Source organism: Rhipicephalus microplus, chromosome 4, assembly GCF_043290135.1.
Source record: "Rhipicephalus microplus isolate Deutch F79 chromosome 4, USDA_Rmic, whole genome shotgun sequence".
In the NCBI taxonomy this organism is placed as follows: domain Eukaryota; kingdom Metazoa; phylum Arthropoda; class Arachnida; order Ixodida; family Ixodidae; genus Rhipicephalus; species Rhipicephalus microplus.
In genome coordinates, this window is record NC_134703.1 from 198,654,643 (window position 1) to 198,671,493 (window position 16,851).

The following is a 16,851-nucleotide window of genomic DNA, read 5'->3' on the forward strand; positions in this document are numbered from 1 at the left end:
ACAACAATTGTTAGACCGTGGGGTGGTTTACTGGCTCTTTAAAGAAAAGAAAGCAAGACTGAGCATCATCGAGGGCCACAGAATGCACGCGTCGCGCGATAAAATCCTGCACACGCACACTGCGTCCAAAACGACACGGAAAGCTATTCAGTAAAGCACCCTCCATATGCAGCACGGTCCCACATATATGTCTCGCTAACTAAAAGCATGGTACTACTGAAGCAAAACTAGTTCTCTTCTTTTTTTTTGGTTTGGAGGGAAGGGCAGGGCACGTCCGCGCATGCGCCCGCTGTGGCAAGACCAGCGACAACGCCGGTTTGTGGGGCACAGGCCCACCTGCGCGAAATAACGAGCGCTCTCTCTCTCGTAGGAGTCTCCGGGTCCACTAGCGCGCTGTGCTTGCCTCTTTGTCAGCGACAAGGCAACCGTGGAAAATGCACTCTCGTGCCAAAATAACAAAATCCGAGGCGAAATTTCTAGATTGTCCGTGGTGAAAATTTATTATATCAAAGATGTCTCCCGCTGTTACATTGCTACATAGACGTCACAAATGCATGTTGTTCTATGGAGTAATGACGGGGATAGAAAAACTTTGTTAATTATAAGCAGTTTATTTTTTTTCTGTTGAGGTGTATTCACTGTATATCAACTCTCCACTGCAGCGAAGCCACCTTAATAGGGATTAAATGTAGACAAATGTACAAATATTCGTTCAGTTTGAATACTTAGAAATGTCCAATGATTTGAATTAGCATTGAATCAAATTCAAATACTCTAATATCATTCCAATAATTGAAGTACTGAAATATTTGCACCAGCCTAATCTTAAAACCACTTCAAACTGTCAGAATACAATAGGAACTCAAACTAGCTTTCAAATAGCTGCTATAAATAATTTTTTAAGGTGCACTAATGGTTAGCAGTACATTGTCTAGACTCTTCATGGCTTTGCTGTTAATTTGACCCAAGAAGTGAAACTATTTGCTCCAGTACCAATCTAAGTATAGACACATTGACAATATACTTTCAGGAAAAGCAACAAAATGTCTCCTAACACAGAACAAAGCAGAGGCCATTCATTACTCACCAATGGCTTGATCTCCCCAGCTTGCACAGCGCGAAATATCATGCTGAAGCCTTCCCTGAGCTCCTGGTATGTTCCACAGCCTGTCAGAACAGAGAGAGAGGATAAAGGCCAGTTCCTGTCTATGGGGCTCCGTTAGGGCCATTCTAATGAAAATAATATTGCTCCACAACCCTGAGTGTCGCACCTGACATAGCATTCCACATCTCGTCGGTGAAATCCACGGGCTGCCGCTTGCTCATGACCACTGTCTCTATGTACAGGTCAAAGTCCGATGAATTCCAGCCGACGTCTGCAAATGGCGTTTCCGACTTTCCTCGATAACTGCCCTTCCGGGAGCCTGCATCAGAGAAACACACCGTTTTCTTACAAAAAACGCTCACCCAGTACTGATTTCCGACTTGTTTTTACGGACGGATGCTAGAAGAGGAAACACAGAGTGGAAGGTTCTCACACATTCAGTTCATGCAACACTTGTATGGTTTAAACAAAGTGGGGCAATCACAGCACCAATGTAACGGTAAGACACACTTGTTTGTTTACAATCATTATTTTCAGACCAACAAGGCTGTGTTAGAATGATGAGAAATTTCATATTGACGGGGACAGAACACAGAAAGACACAGCACTGAACCTGGTCTCGCCTTTCGCATTGTTTGATCCCCTTTTACTGGCCCTTACGGCCCCAGTTTGGCGCAAGCCTCAATATGCCAACCTCGCAAAATGTGTACTCTAGCCATAGCTCCCTGACTACCCTATCCCCTTTTCAAGTTATTTTAAAAACTATGCGCTTCTCCCTGCTCATCATCTTTTTTCAATTTGCTTTCCACCACAGAAACCTGCAACAGCAGTTTCTAGGGACCCAAGTTCTTTTTCTGTATGTTTACAGTGTGGTGCCTGAAGATTGCATTCCAAGTAGCAGAAGTTGTTGCAACACTTGAAGAATAGAAGGACTTGTTCTTCCTGGTACTTGGTATTTGAAGAACATTTTCCCCTCTTGCTATATAACAAATGAAACTTTACACAATAAAAACAGTGCTCGGAAAATTCCAGCGTGGAAGTGTTTCCAGCATGGAAGGGCAAACCTCTCCCTTTAACCACAGAGTCACACAGACTTCACACATCTGGTCATAGAGGTAGACTCAAACCTCACTATAACAAAGCTGCATCTTGAAATAAAATAAGTTTGTTGTATTCGAAAATTCCTTATGGAGGTTATACAGAAGGCAGGGCATAGCCGGATAACGAACCATTCATGCAAGCCAACAGATGGCGATGCGCTTATCCCGGTATGAAGGAGTAGCCATGCAAGCCAACAGATGGCGATGCGCTTATCCCAGTATGAAGGAGTAGCCATGCTGGAGTTCTAGAGAAAGGTGAGAGGATCATAATATGGCTTCAGCCGGTCAATATTGACTGTGGCTTGCACTAGACGACAAAGATCGGAAGACAGAGAAAAAGGTTTGACCATATAATTAACAGAGAGGTCTGGGAACCACGTGTTGGGGTCCATGGTACTTTGAAAGGAGCTTAGAAAAAAGGCCGGGAGCAGCAACTGGAGGAACTTGAGCCACACGAGGGAGTCGATGGTGAAAGGGGGCATCTCAGAGTTGTGACACTAATTTTGGCGACAGTTAGTTGTAGGTGAATTAACAAGCCAGTTGTCAGCATGTGGTGAGCCACCACAGACACAAAATGGCAGTCAGTGGGAGTCTGGGTGGTTCGGTAGAATCGTATCAATGGTGCTGGAGGGACAACAGCTGTATACCAAAAACAAAGGTGAGATTCCGGTGGTAGCTTGGAAGGCAGTGTTGTACATGAATGCGACAAACGAAAGAAGAAGATGATCCAAATTTCAGTAGTCTGACACAATGTACATCGACAACAGGTTACCAAGAGTTTGGTTAAATAATTTCATTAAGACATTGGGTGACAAGCAGTAGTGGTGTGGTGAATAATTCTGCACTTGGATAGGAGTGACTGCAGGACGTCCTAGAGAAATACACAACCCTAATCACTCAGCAGTTCCTAAAGCATAAGTGCTAAAGAAGATAGTGGAGTACGACTAATAATAACTATGTGCTGCTGTCATTGTAGTTGCACAAGTATAAAAAGCCATCAAGGATAGTGTAATGCTGTGCCTGGTAGGCGCAACGCTCTTGAAGCCAGTGCGATCGAAGGGCTTGACAAATAGTTAAGAATTAGGGCGATCCATGGGCCATTTCGTTGCTCTGAGGCCACGTCTAAGATATCAAGTGGTGATATATCATGATTGTGAGTAGATGCGCTGGCGTCTGAAATGAGTGGGAAGTGGGACAGGTTGCCAGCATCAGAATGTCAGTGGTCAGAGTGATATACGGCGCGGATGTATTCCTGGAGTCGGACAGCCGACTGAGCGAGGCGACCTGAGGTTTGACAACCAGCACAAAAGGTGGCAGTCTGTTACAACTTCAAAAGGACGACTGTAAAGATAGGAGTAAGATTTCTGAAGAGCCCGTACGATGGTCAGACACCCTTCCTCTGTTACAGTGTAACTGGTTTCGGGTATTGTGAGGGGATGACTGGCATATGGGTCATTTCCCGCAAAACATCCGAGCCATTTTGGCGACCATCTCACTTGTATATGGGAAAAATGGTGCTGATCTACTGCAATAGAACAGTAAATTGCAAGACTATTTCAGAGAGAAAAAACTTTTAGCCACGTCGTTGCCTTCTGAACTTCTCAGAATGTTATCTGAATGTTGTTATTGAAAAAACTAATTTTAAAAGTACCACTTCTTCTTTCTATACCAAATTTGGTTTAAATATTAACTTAACGTGCTTGTATAAAGCATTTGAAGCTCAGTAATATTAGCACAATTTTTCTTCCGCACATGCCTCCAAGAATTTCGTCATAATGTTTTATGATTGCATTTTTTCTATGGCAATTCTGCACTCTGTGTGAATATTTGAGCAATCTATACTTACTCTGCAGGAGGTATATGTTGCACAAAAAGTATTTTTAGACCCCTCAAGTTGATGGCTATCTTCCCATTCGGTCATACAACAGCTTCCGTCTTGAAGTTCCCCATTGCTGTCAATGGGAAACTTCAAAAATTATTTTCTTCCTTAAAATGAAAACTGTTATGATAAAACTTGCCATATAGAAAGAACTTTGTATTTGCTTTTGACTTAAATATAATGGTGATTTTCGAGAGGCTGTTTTACATACTTGGCAAAAAGTATAGCCCGCTTAGGTTTATAACGTCAATACGAGCTCTCTACCTGCATTATAGCTGGACAGGTAACCAAAAGGAGCATTAAAAACAACAGCGCCATTTCCTGCTCAGTTACAGCTCGGTACATTACAGTCTTCGCTATCACGTTTGAATACGCCTCCATTCCATACCACTACCTTCACAAAGCCAACATATACTAAGCTTATGAAAGTCTGCAAGTTTTTCTTTGAGGTTCAGTGATTTTCTTATTTTCAGCCGGCTGAACTTTTCCTAAGTGACATGCAGCTGACGATCTCCATTTACTAGGCTTGTGCGAATAATGAATTTTCGGTTCGAAGCGAATTTGATGCGAATATTGATTTCTGTCGAACTATTTCTAATTGAATTTGAATACTAGTATACATGACATATAAAAACATGGGCATATCTATCATGCACTAACCTGCACAATATTTTTTTTAATTGAACTAGAGCCTCTATGCAAATATTTTTTTTTTTCATTCAAAGAAAGTCCAAGCAATTTAGAGTAGTAGCAGGATTTGACTTTTGGTAAGATGCGAGTGATAACCAGTATACTACATAACATTTTAAAATTTTATTATACATATAGCATATAAGCCGTCATAAAAAAATGAGGAATTGATTTGAGCCTAATGGGTTAATTAAAAGGGGCCCTGCAAAACTTCTTCAAGTAACCATGGAATGGTTTCACTAAAGAAACTTATTGCCTCACAAATTCACCACAGCAAACATTTTTAGAATCAATCTAGTACGAACAGAGTTGCTAAGATTTGTTGCACGCTGCTCTTTCCTCTCGTCCTGACGAAAGCGCTGGGGGGAAAAATTATATGTGCCTCATGACCTTCGGCACTCTTTTCTTCTTCTTCGAATACACGGCTTTTCAGTGCGAATGTGCACATACGTGTGGACAAGTGGCAGTCTCAGGAACAACTGAGCGCGCCATACCCATGGCTGATACAAATGCTGTGACGAGACATTTTTGAGCTTGTGGCGTCATTTGTCGAAAGAAGAGAGCACTTTTTAGCTGACTTTGAGATTTGTTGTGAATTGTAGGCTGCGTGCTGCACTATAAGATTTGGCTCACGTTTTCTCAGTAGCCTCGACTACTGAACGGCAGCGTTTTCTAACCATGCTCATAAAGTGTTGGAGGGAGCCCCTTTAAATTTAAAGAAGGCAGGGCGTATTTTTCCTGTAGATGCTTTCACTGCTTAGCACCCTTACACTGCAGTGAAATCAATTTTACAAGCAGTTATGTGCGGATTAGTATACACCTATTTGTTCACTGCGACTACTTCGAAATTTTCAATAATTTCAATTCGAATCGTAGCAATTTGGAATACTTTACTATTCGTTTGAATATTCGAACCATTCGAATATTTGCACAAGCCTATCGTTTATACTCCTCACGATCACAAGCCTCGGGCACACAAAAGAGAGATGACAAAACTATATTTACTGTGCAAAATGACCTTCCCTTGTCGTGCACTTTCATAATTAAAATGGTGCATCACAATATGCTGTATTTCAGCAAGAACAGATACGACCCGAACAGGCCCTATGCAAAACAACGCAAAATGACCACAACAAGTGCTCAGGCACCATTATGTGACGGCGATAGCAATGCATATTACCCCTGTGATGAGAGTGCTGGTGACACAAATGTGGTTTCTGTTTTGTGTGATTATAATGCAGAGACAATCTTTGTTCCCACTTTCACTTTCATTTAGCTTTTTTTTTCCCCCTTCCCTTGCATTTTCCCCTCTAGCCAAGCTCTTGTGTTCTGTTTCTCTACTGTACTGTTGGGGAACTGAATAATGCACTTTGAGCACTTCCTAGTGGGCACGAGAGCGGCAGCGACAGCATGGCTCATCTGCCTCACGTTTACCTTCCACAGAATTACGTGATCCCCGTCTTGATGCCTGTCCTGCTCGGCGTTCTACTCCTGCTGGACGTGTCGCCAACTGCGCGACTTATGCCCGAGCCACAGTATCCACCCCTGAAGAAAGAAAACAGCCTGTTCTTGTGTTTGCCTCCCCTGGTGCGCCACGGTTTCAACTGTTTAGCCGGATCGACAATGTCATCAGACTTTCAAAATAGCATATATTGCCTGCGTCAACCGGCACTTTTTAGTGGGCACGAGAGCGGCAGCGACAACATGGCTCATCTGCCTCACGTTTACTTTCCACAGGTTTACAGGATAACCGTCTTGATTCCTGTCCTGCTCAGCGCTCTACTCCCGCTGGACGTGTCGCCAACTGCGCGACTTACGCCCGAGCCACAGTATCCACCCCTGAAGAAAGAGAGAGCCTGTTCTTGGGTTTGCCTCCCCTGGTGCACTACTGTTTCAACTGTCCAGCTGGATCGCCGTCATCAGACTTTCAAAACGGCATATACTGCCTACGTCAACCGGCACTTTCTAGTGGGCACGAGAGCGGCAGCGACAACATGGCTCATCTGCCTCACGTTTACTTTCCACAGGTGTGTTCATGTTATTCTTTATATGCTAGAAAAAGCAATGACCCTTTCCTTATTTTGCTCCCGTACCCACAAGTGCTTTCTGATATTGCTTGCGAGTGCTTTTCAATGTTGTTCTTGTTAACCTGTGGTGACATAGAAGCTAACCCGGGACCCGGAACTAGACAGGCTGCTCTGTTAGAGCTAGATAAGCTGCCTAGTGATCCCGCCGAGAAGATGACCGTTATTTTTCACTTGCTTAAAGACTACAAGCGCGTGCTGTGCAGTCGGCAAAGGGTCATACTGAATTAGTTGCCGACGTCAAGGCTATCAAGGCAAGTCAGATATACATTGAAACAAAGATAGTCTTCATTCAAAAAAGGATTGACGGCATAGAAGATAGAAGCATTTTACTGTATAAAGTTCAAGACAAGATGACGAGCACGATGAGCTCTTTGGCCGCTCGGAACACTTTTTTGAATGCTCAAGTCGATGACCTGGAAGACAGATCACGGCGTCAAAACCTACTTTTCAGAGGTTTGCACGATTCTCGGGAATCGTGGGCAGATACTGAGGTGCGTATAATAGACGTTCTTGCTTGCATTGTCAAAAACCCGCACGAAAACATTATCGAACGAGCTCATCGGTTAGGGCGGTATGCTCCTGATAAAGTCCGTCCTGTCCTGATTAGGTTTTCAAGCTACAAAGTAAAAGAAGGTGTCCTTGCCAGAGGTAATAAGCTTAAAGACAAAGCTATTATCGTCAGCGAGGATTCTTTGCCTGCCACACGAAACATCAGAAATAAGTTAACTATATTCGCCAGACAACAACTCGGTAAGCCGCCCTTTCAGTTTCATTACAAGAAAATGCATCTTAATAGCAAAGAATATGTGTACGATGCCTGTTCTAACTCTGTAATTGAGCAAGCGCAGAACTATGAATCAAACAGTCATTATGCTAGTGTCTCGACTCATGCAAATACCTAGGGATAAGGGAAGGGCTGTATGCCTGATGCTTGTCCGCTTCATGTTTTATTTTGTAACATCCGGAGCATTATTATCAAATGTGACCTTCTAAACTCTGCTATTGATAACTGATATATTGAAGCTGATATAATAGTACTGACTGAAACTTGGCTGCACCCAGAAACAGATGATGGCGAACTGTGCTTAGAAATGTTCTCTCTTTTTCGTTGTGATCGTTCGTTGCGGAAGGGTGGTGGTGTTTTACTGGGAATTTCTAACGCGCTTTCGTTTCAGCGCATTCAAGTTTCTAGTGAGCTCGAGATTGTCTGGGTCATTGTTAAAATAAACCAGCAGCATATAGTTATCGGAGTTTGCTATCGGCCACCCACAGTTTCAGACAGCTTTGTTACCGCACTGCATGATGTAACCAACAGCATTACTTCACGTTACCCCTCGCTACCTTTGTTCCTGCTCGGTGATTTTAATATCCCTAATGTAATATGGTAGTGCGATCCACCCAGCATGAACCCTTCATCTATGCTCGCACAAGAGTTCCTAGATTACTGTGGCATTTTCTCTTTTTCTCAACTCGTCGAAAAACCCATCAGAACAACTTCTTCTGCTGCCAATATTCTTGATTCAATACTCACCACCCATTCAGATCTTGTTTATGATTTAGCCGTGTTACAGGGCTTGAGCGATCATTTCATTGTAACTTTCGAACTTAAACTGTCACAACCAAACATAAAAGTAAGCGTAAAAGCATCCGTGACTTCAAACGCGCCAATTTTGATGCAATAAACAGTGAACTGTTCGATTTTGTCGACACGTATCTGTTAAATTTTGACAGTCAATGGACAGTCAATTTCGACAGTTTGTGCCAATTCGTTCCATAACTTCAAACAAATCGGCTCCATGGTATAATAATCACATAAAAAGTCTGTCCAATAAAATGAAACGTCTTTACATATCAGCGAAAGCTTTCATGCTTCATTATTAATGTCGTGACTGACATATAAAATGGCTTTTATATCATCATCATCATCATCATCATCATCATCAGCCTGACTACGTCCACTGCAGGACAAAGGCCTCTCCCATGTTCCGCCAGTTAACCCGGTCCTGTGCTTGCTGCTTCCAATTTATACCCACAAACTTCTTAATCTCATCTGCCCACCTAACCTTCTGTCTCCCCCTAACCCGCTTCCCTTCTCTGGGAATCCAGTCAGTTACCCTTAATGACCAGCGGTTATCCTGTCTACGCGCTACATGCCCTGCCCATGTCCATTTCTTCTTCTTGATTTCAGCTATGATATCCTTAACCCCCGTTTGTTCCCTAATCCACTCTGCTCTCTTCTTGTCTCTTAAGGTTACACCTACCATTTTTCTTTCCATTGCTCGCTGCGTCGTCCTCAATTTAAGCTGAACCCTCTTTGTAAGTCTCCAGGTTTCTGCTCCGTAGCTAAGTACCGGCAAGATACAGCTGTTATATACCTTCCTTAGCCAACCAACCTTAGCGTAGATACAATGAATGAAAATCTGACGAGTATCATTATGGAGTGTGCAGTGGAAGTTGGAGGCAGGGTAGTTATACAGGACACTGGCAAGCTTTCACAGCAAACGAAGAACCTAATTAAGAAGCGTCAAATCATGAAAGTGTCAAGTACAACAGACAAAATAGAACTGGCAGAGCTTTCGAAGTTGATTAATAGACGTAAAGTATGCGATGTAAGAAGGTATAACATGGAGAGAATTGAACACGCTCTGAAAAACGGAGGAAGTGTCAAAGCATTGAAGAGGAAACTTGGGATAGGCAAAAGTCGGATGTATGCACTAAGGGACAAAGAAGGCAAAATAACTACCAATATGGATAGGATAGTTAAGATAGCGGAGGAGTTTTACAGGGATCTGTACAGTAGCCGAGACAACCACGACCTTAATACTATAAGAACTAGCAGTAACCCAGATTACACCCCACCAGTAATGATAGAAGAAGTCAGAAAAGCTTTGGAGAGCATGCAAAGGGGCAAAGCTGCTGGTGAGGATCAGGTAACATCAGATCTGCTGAAAGATGGAGGGCAGACTGTGTTAGAAAAACTAGCCACCCTGTTTACGAGGTGTCTCCTGACGGGAAGAGTACCAGAGTCTTGGAAGAACGCTAACATCATCTTAATACATAAGAAAAGAGATGACAAGGACTTGAAGAATTACAGGCCGATCAGCTTGCTCTCTGTAGTATACAAGCTATTTACAAAGGTAATTGCTAACAGAGTAAAGAAAACATTAGAATTCAATCAACCAAAGGAACAAGCAGGATTTCGAACAGGCTACTCAACAATTGACCACATTCATACTATCAATCAGGTAATAGAGAAATGCTCAGAGTATAACCAACCACTATACATAGCCTTCATAGATTACGAGAAGGCGCTTGATTCAGTAGAAATATCAGCCGTCATGCAAACACTGCGGAATCAGGGCGTAGATGAAGTATATATAAACATTCTGGAAGAAATCTACAGGGGATCAACTGCTACCATAGTGCTTCATAGAGAAAGCAACAGAATACCAATCAAGAAGGGTGTAAGGCTTTTATATCGGGCTAGACCAAAAACAGTCTTACTTGGCGTATGTTACAGACCACCACGAAACAGCCCATACTTTCCAGAGAAACTGAATATGCTAAGCCAGCTTCTTACAACACACAGTAACGCCAGTGTCGTACTTCTCGGCGACTTTAACTACCCAAGTATTGACTGGTGTAATCAAGTCTCCACTATAAACAACTCCGAAGCAATCAAATTCATTGACGTTTGCCTTAATTTCAACCTTACACAATTGGTCTCTGAACCAACACGCATCACGCAGGAATCGGCAAACACTTTGGATTTAATACTAACAAACAGTCCTGAATGCTTATCATCCATTGCTTACCTCAAAGAAATTAGTGACCATAAGGTTATCCAAGCCATATTTCAGTTTGCGTCAGTTCCACGCCACACATTTGTAAAGACCATTCGCCTTTATGATAAAGGTAACTATCAAGCAATCAATGACGATTTAATCAAGTTTTATCCTCTGTTTGAAGTGGACTTTCAAAGCCAAAGCATTGAGGACAACTGGACCGTCTACAAAACTAAAATAAACGAACTTGTATATAAGTACATACCTAAAGTCACCTTCCGCTCTAACTCTCAAAAACCATGGTTCACAAGATCGCTCAAAAAATTAGAAAACAAAAAGAAGCAGGTTTATCGTGCAGCTAAACTCGTAAACAGTGCGCACGCGTGGGAAAAATACTATGCAGCTGAAAATTCCTATTTGAACACTTTGGATTTGAACTCGAACCGTTAAATATCTCGTTTTTCATGTTGAACTTCCCAAACTATTAGAAAATAATCCTAAGAAGTTTTGGGAAGTAATTAACCCTCACAGTGCTCATACGGTAAGCCTTACGAATGAGCTCGATAAAGTTTTGTCCGATGCTGAGTGTTCCCATCAATTTAATCGCAGTTTTTCATCTGTTTATACCATAGAGAATGATATGCCTTTTTCTTATTTATTTCCCTCCGACCTCATTCAATCGAAAATGCCACCTGTAGTTTTTTCTGTCTGTGGTATAACTTCTCGGATCGAAAACATCAAACTCTCGTCCTCTGCGGGCATTGATGAAATCACGTCAAAGTTCCTTAAAAATACTACATGTATCTCTGCTGCCAATCTATGTTTGTTATTTTCGCAGTCTCTTGCCACTGCCACTTTACCCGAGGATTGGAAAGTGGGCAAGGTCCTTCCAATCTACAAAGCCGGTAACAAAAACTCTGCACTTAACTACAGGCCCATTTCATTAACCAGTGTACCTTGCAAGATCATGGAACACGTCATATACTCTCACATCATGAATCATCTAGACTCGTTCCAATTCTTTCATTCTTCACAGGATGGTTTCCGCAGAGGTCTATCATGCGAAACCCAACCAGCCATCTTCCTTCACGATTTACGCACTAACCTTGACCTCAACGTTCAGACTGACGCCATCTTTTTAGATTATGCCAAAGCATTTGACAAAATAGCCCATAAAAGATTAATACTAAAACTTGGTCATTTAAACATAGATCTCAATATTCTCGAATGGATAAAGGCTTTTCTAAGAAAGCGCTCTCAAAGTGTTCTTATAAATAGCACGACATCTTGCCCGCTCCCAGTAACCTCAGGCGTGCCTCAAGGATCCGTCCTTGGACCCCTTCTGTTCTTAATTTATATTAATGATTTGCCTTCAACAGTTTTAGCTAACATCACAGTTTTTGCAGACTGCGTCATTTATTCAACTATAAATAACCCTCTCGACCAACATGCCTTACAGACTGATCTTAAACACGTCATAGACTGGTGCCAGCAATGGCTAATGACTCTAAATCTAAATCTGTAACCTTCTCTCGACGTTCTGCTCCCCTTTCTTTTCCGTATTCAATTTCTGGAGTTCGCATCGAGGCCGTTAACTCATTTAAATATTTAGGGGTGACCTTATGCAATGACCTGTAATTACTCGAATCTAACGCGAACCTTTTTTCCGGTTAAGCGAGTTCATAAATCGCATGCGCGTTAGAATCGAGTACGAACAAAAAAATTACGGTCAATCTATTGCCATCGGCAAATCCAAAATGGCCGCCCCCCTACGTGCGTCGGCACGGAGGATGTGTGTGTGCACGGAGGAATGTGTGTGTGTGCGTCGGCATGGCGCGTCGGCCATTTCTGCCTATGTGTTTCCCATGTGCGGCACTTCGTACGTGTGCTGAGGAGTTCGTCATCTAGAAGTGCATTAGCATCGACGGCGTGGAAGGGCCGACTCCAAAAACTCGAGTGCACCACGATGCCGCTTTTAAAAGAAGTCATCGCGTGTGCAGAAACAGACGGAAATCGGGCCGCATCACGGTCGTTCGGAGTTCCCGAAACGTGCGTGCGGGACCGGCGGAAACAAAAGCAGAAGATTGTCGACAGCAAAGCTTCACGCAAAGGCTTCAGTGGACCACAGCAGGGTCCGTTTCCGCAAATTAAAGAGCTGCTCAGCGAGTATGTCTTGAGCAGCGAGCGGCACAGCGGCCCGTGACAAAAGAACTGCTCCAAGTGCGGGCTATGCAATTAGTGTTAGAAAAAGGTCTAATGCGGAGCCAGTTTAAAGCGAGCAGGTGCTGGCTAGCGAACTTTATGAAGAGGAAAGGCTTTTCTCTCCGAAGGGGAACATGCATATGCGAAAAGTTTTGCGGAAGAGTACGATGAAAAGCTTCACAGTTTTCAGAGGTTCGTCCTAAACTCGCGGCGCAACAACGGCCACCTGCTTGGGCAAATCGGGAATGCCGATCAGACGCCTCTTTACATCGACATGCCTGGCACCACAACCGTCGAGAAGAAGGGGGCGAAGCAAGTTCGCGTGCTGACATCGGTCCACGGTAAAACTACAACGACGTCAGATGGGCACAAGCTTCGCCCGTACCTCATATTTAGATGGAAGACGCTCCCGAAAGGAGTCGTTTTTTCGAGTGGTGTGATCGTGCGGGCCAGCGAGAAAAATGGGTACGCGTTGCAATCGAGGGCGCGGTAGAATCGAGTAAATACGGTGTCTTGGCGCACTCATGTTACAAATATGTAGCATCTGCCAATAAAACATTAGGATTCCTGAAACGCAATCTTCATCATGCCCCCACGCACGTCAAACTACTAGCCTTCAAATCACTCATCAGACCGAAACTGGAATACGCATGCGCTATCTGGAGCCCACACCAGTCCTACCTCGCATCTGCCCTGGAAGCTGTCCAAAACAATGCTGCTAGATTCATTCATTACACTTATTATTACCGAGCTAGCGTATCAGCACTGAAAGCGGAATCTCGTTTGTCTAATCTCTGTCTTCGTTGTCGTATAGCCACGCTATCATTATTCCACAAATTTTATTACAGTGATCTCAGTCATCCACCTTACATCGTGCACCTTACGCGCATACCTCATCGCCACGGACATGAACTGCAAGTGTCACGCCGACGTGCTCGCACCCTCACATTTTCCTCTTCATTTTTCCCCCGAGCAGCAACAGATTGTAGTGGCCTTTCCCACACCATTGCAGCCATTACTAATCCATCAAACTTCCTGGACAGAGTAACAAACTTTCTTACCGAGTGAAGTCACCTGGCTACACTGTATACCCACCCCTTATGTAATACCCCCTTGAGGGGTCTTTAAGGAAATAAAGTGATGTGAAGTCCCCAGGTGGTCTAAATTTCCGGAGCCCTCCACTACGGCGTCTCTCATAATCATGTAGTGGTTTTGGGACGTTAAACCCCAGATATCAATCAAATCAAGTGATGTGAAGTGAAACGTTGTCCTTGTGCTAATCATTGGAACACACATAAACTAGTTTCAGATGAATATATTGCTGTACTTCGCAGATCAAAAGAGAACTTTTCAAAAAACACCCTCCCTTCTATGCTTCAAACGGACACTAAAATATTCTGGCGTATCATAAATCAAAAGATAATAACACATTAACCCTCGTAGATGACGCAGGAAACGTTATAGCCCCTGAAAAGTGTGCATCTGTCCTTAACGATGTTTTTGTTTCCAATTTTTCATCATTGACCAGTGTTTTACCATCGATCATGCAGTGTCGTAATCTGTCCCCAATGCATCCAATAATAATTGATCCGAGTGGCGTAGAATGCCTCATCAATAAATTAAAACTTTCCTCTCCCACTGGTTGTGACACAATTAACCCGAAGTTTCTGAAGAGCTTGAGTGTTTACAGTTCCATCATACTAACCAAAATCTTTCAACAAACGCTTGACACGGGTTCTTAATTACCAACCCATTTCAATCACCAGCATTCCATGTAAACTTCTCGAGCATGCATTATTTTCTAATCTTGCCAACTATCTCGAATTGAACTCTTTTTTCACGCACTCTCAGCACGGATTTCGCAAATCCTATTCGCAATTAACATCATTTACACACCGTCTGCAAGCCATTCTTGATCGCTTATCTTTTGCAGACTGCAGATTTTTAGATTTCTCAAAAGCATTTGATAAAATCTCTCATAATCTTCACATGCACAAACTAAGCCATCTTAAGATAGATCCCCAACTTCTCATTTGGCTTGAATCCTTCCTGTCCCGTCGCTCTCAGTACGTTTCAGCTAACAACTCTGATTCACCCTCAAGACCCGTTTACTCGGGCGTTCCACAAGGCTCTGTTCTGGGGCCACTGTTATTCCTAATTTGTATTAATGACTTACCTTCCTGTGTTTCATCTAATATTCATTTTTTCGCTGATAACTGCGTAATGTTTAGAGAAATAACTTCTGACAATGAAGCAACCATTCTTCAATCTGACCTTAACGCTATCAGCGCATGATGTAACACTTGGCAGATGGAACTAAACATAGCCAAATGCAAGGCAATGTGTGTTACCAGGCGTACTAATCCTTCACCAGCCCAATCATATCGCTAACACCCCTCTAGATTGTGTTTCATCCTACAAATATCTTGGTGTCCACATTTCATCTGACCTTGCCTGGAACACGCACATTGTGTACCTAACAAGCAAAGCTAACAAACCACTCGGCTATCTTCGACGAAATTTTTCATGTGCATCACAATCCCTCAAAGTAATTCTCTACAAAACACTTATCCGACATAAACTAGAATATGCAGCCTCTGTATGAGACCCCAGTCTGCATAAATTAATTCATTTAGTAAAAAAAGTTTAGAACAATCCACATGATTCATTTCATCTAACTATAACAGGACCGTTAGCATCAGTTTAATAAAAGATAATCTAGAATTACCACCCCTGGCTTTATGACGTAAAATTGCGTGCCTCTCTCTCTTTTATAGAATATATCACCACCTCTTTTTACGATGCCAACTCCTTTCAGCACCACATTACATATCTCGCATTGATCACCAACACAAAGTAGGCATTCCATCTTGTAGGTCTTCTTTCCTTCACTCATTTGTGCCACACACGAGTGATGAGTGGAATTACCTTCCTACAGATGTTGTCACTTGGATACTAACCAATTTAAAGTAGCTGTATGTGATATATTTCTCCAAGTTTTCGTTGCTTTTAAACTAGGCACCGCCATTTATAGTTGTGTCACACGTCTATCTTCATTGATACACCAAATTTTGACTCTCGTTTATACTTAACGTATCTTGTATTTTGTTTTGTTTTTTGTGGCGCTATAATTTGTGTAACTACTTGTAATCTTTTAGAAATGTACTTGAGAATTGCTGTGAGTTCTTTTCTGCATTTTTTTGTTCTTTTGTCTTGTGACCTTTTTTTTTTTTGAACTTTACCTCCAATTTTCTGTATTTTTTGCCCCACCCTCTCTGTAATGCCATTGGCCCTGATAAATGAATGCGAGGATAACACGAAAGGACCGAAGCTTTTTGTTGCTTTCTTTGCTGATTGAGCCGGGCCTTTATCCACCTGCAGCCTAGGAGTCAGGAAGATACCCCCTTTGCTTTCTTTTTGCTTTCTATTTGCTTTAAATTTCTATTTTTGCTTTCAATCTGCTTTGTATCTGCACCAGGAAAGTGCTTTTGTTTTTGGTGTTTTCTTTTTTTTTTTTTTCATTTTGCATTCTCTTGTTCACCTAAATGCTCCCATTAAGACTGTAATGACCATTGCACAGAATCCCCGTCATTTTCTGTTGCTGCAATAGCTCGTTTTAACAGAAGAGGCATGTTACGTGGTTCATCTGAAGCAGATATTTTTTGCATTGAGTATATGGGAAACCAAACAAACACTCCCGTGTTGTTTGTCTTAAGCAAGAATTTGTGTTAACAGAGTTCGTCTGAAGGGGAGTTTACTTTCCATTTTAGATGGTCACTAGAGTGGCTGGGACGCTTGGCATGGAATGACCCATGTGCAACCGTGTACTCGGCGTTGCCATTGTTACATTGTGAGAGCAGAGCAAGAACACATGCTTACTATGCAGAATTGATCTTGGTGCCAAGACAAGTGCTGCAATTACCAGTTACCTAACAGGGAAGAGCCACTCGTCAGGTATTGTTCTGTTGTTGACCTCAACAATATCTAACCTAACAGATATCAA

General features: G+C 42.6%; 1 protein-coding gene across 1 annotated transcript in view; it reads right to left on the reverse strand.

The window, feature by feature from the left end:
- Zwilch (zwilch kinetochore protein) overlaps positions 1 to 16,851 on the reverse strand; it is a 153,148-nt gene that overhangs the window by 68,291 nt on the left and 68,006 nt on the right. Inside the window, exons 10-11 of the mRNA XM_037423688.2 lie at positions 1,272 to 1,424; positions 1,088 to 1,167 (exon numbers count right to left, since the gene is read on the reverse strand). Coding sequence (XP_037279585.1) covers positions 1,088 to 1,167; positions 1,272 to 1,424 — 233 coding nt within the window. The remainder of the gene's footprint in view (positions 1 to 1,087; positions 1,168 to 1,271; positions 1,425 to 16,851) is intronic.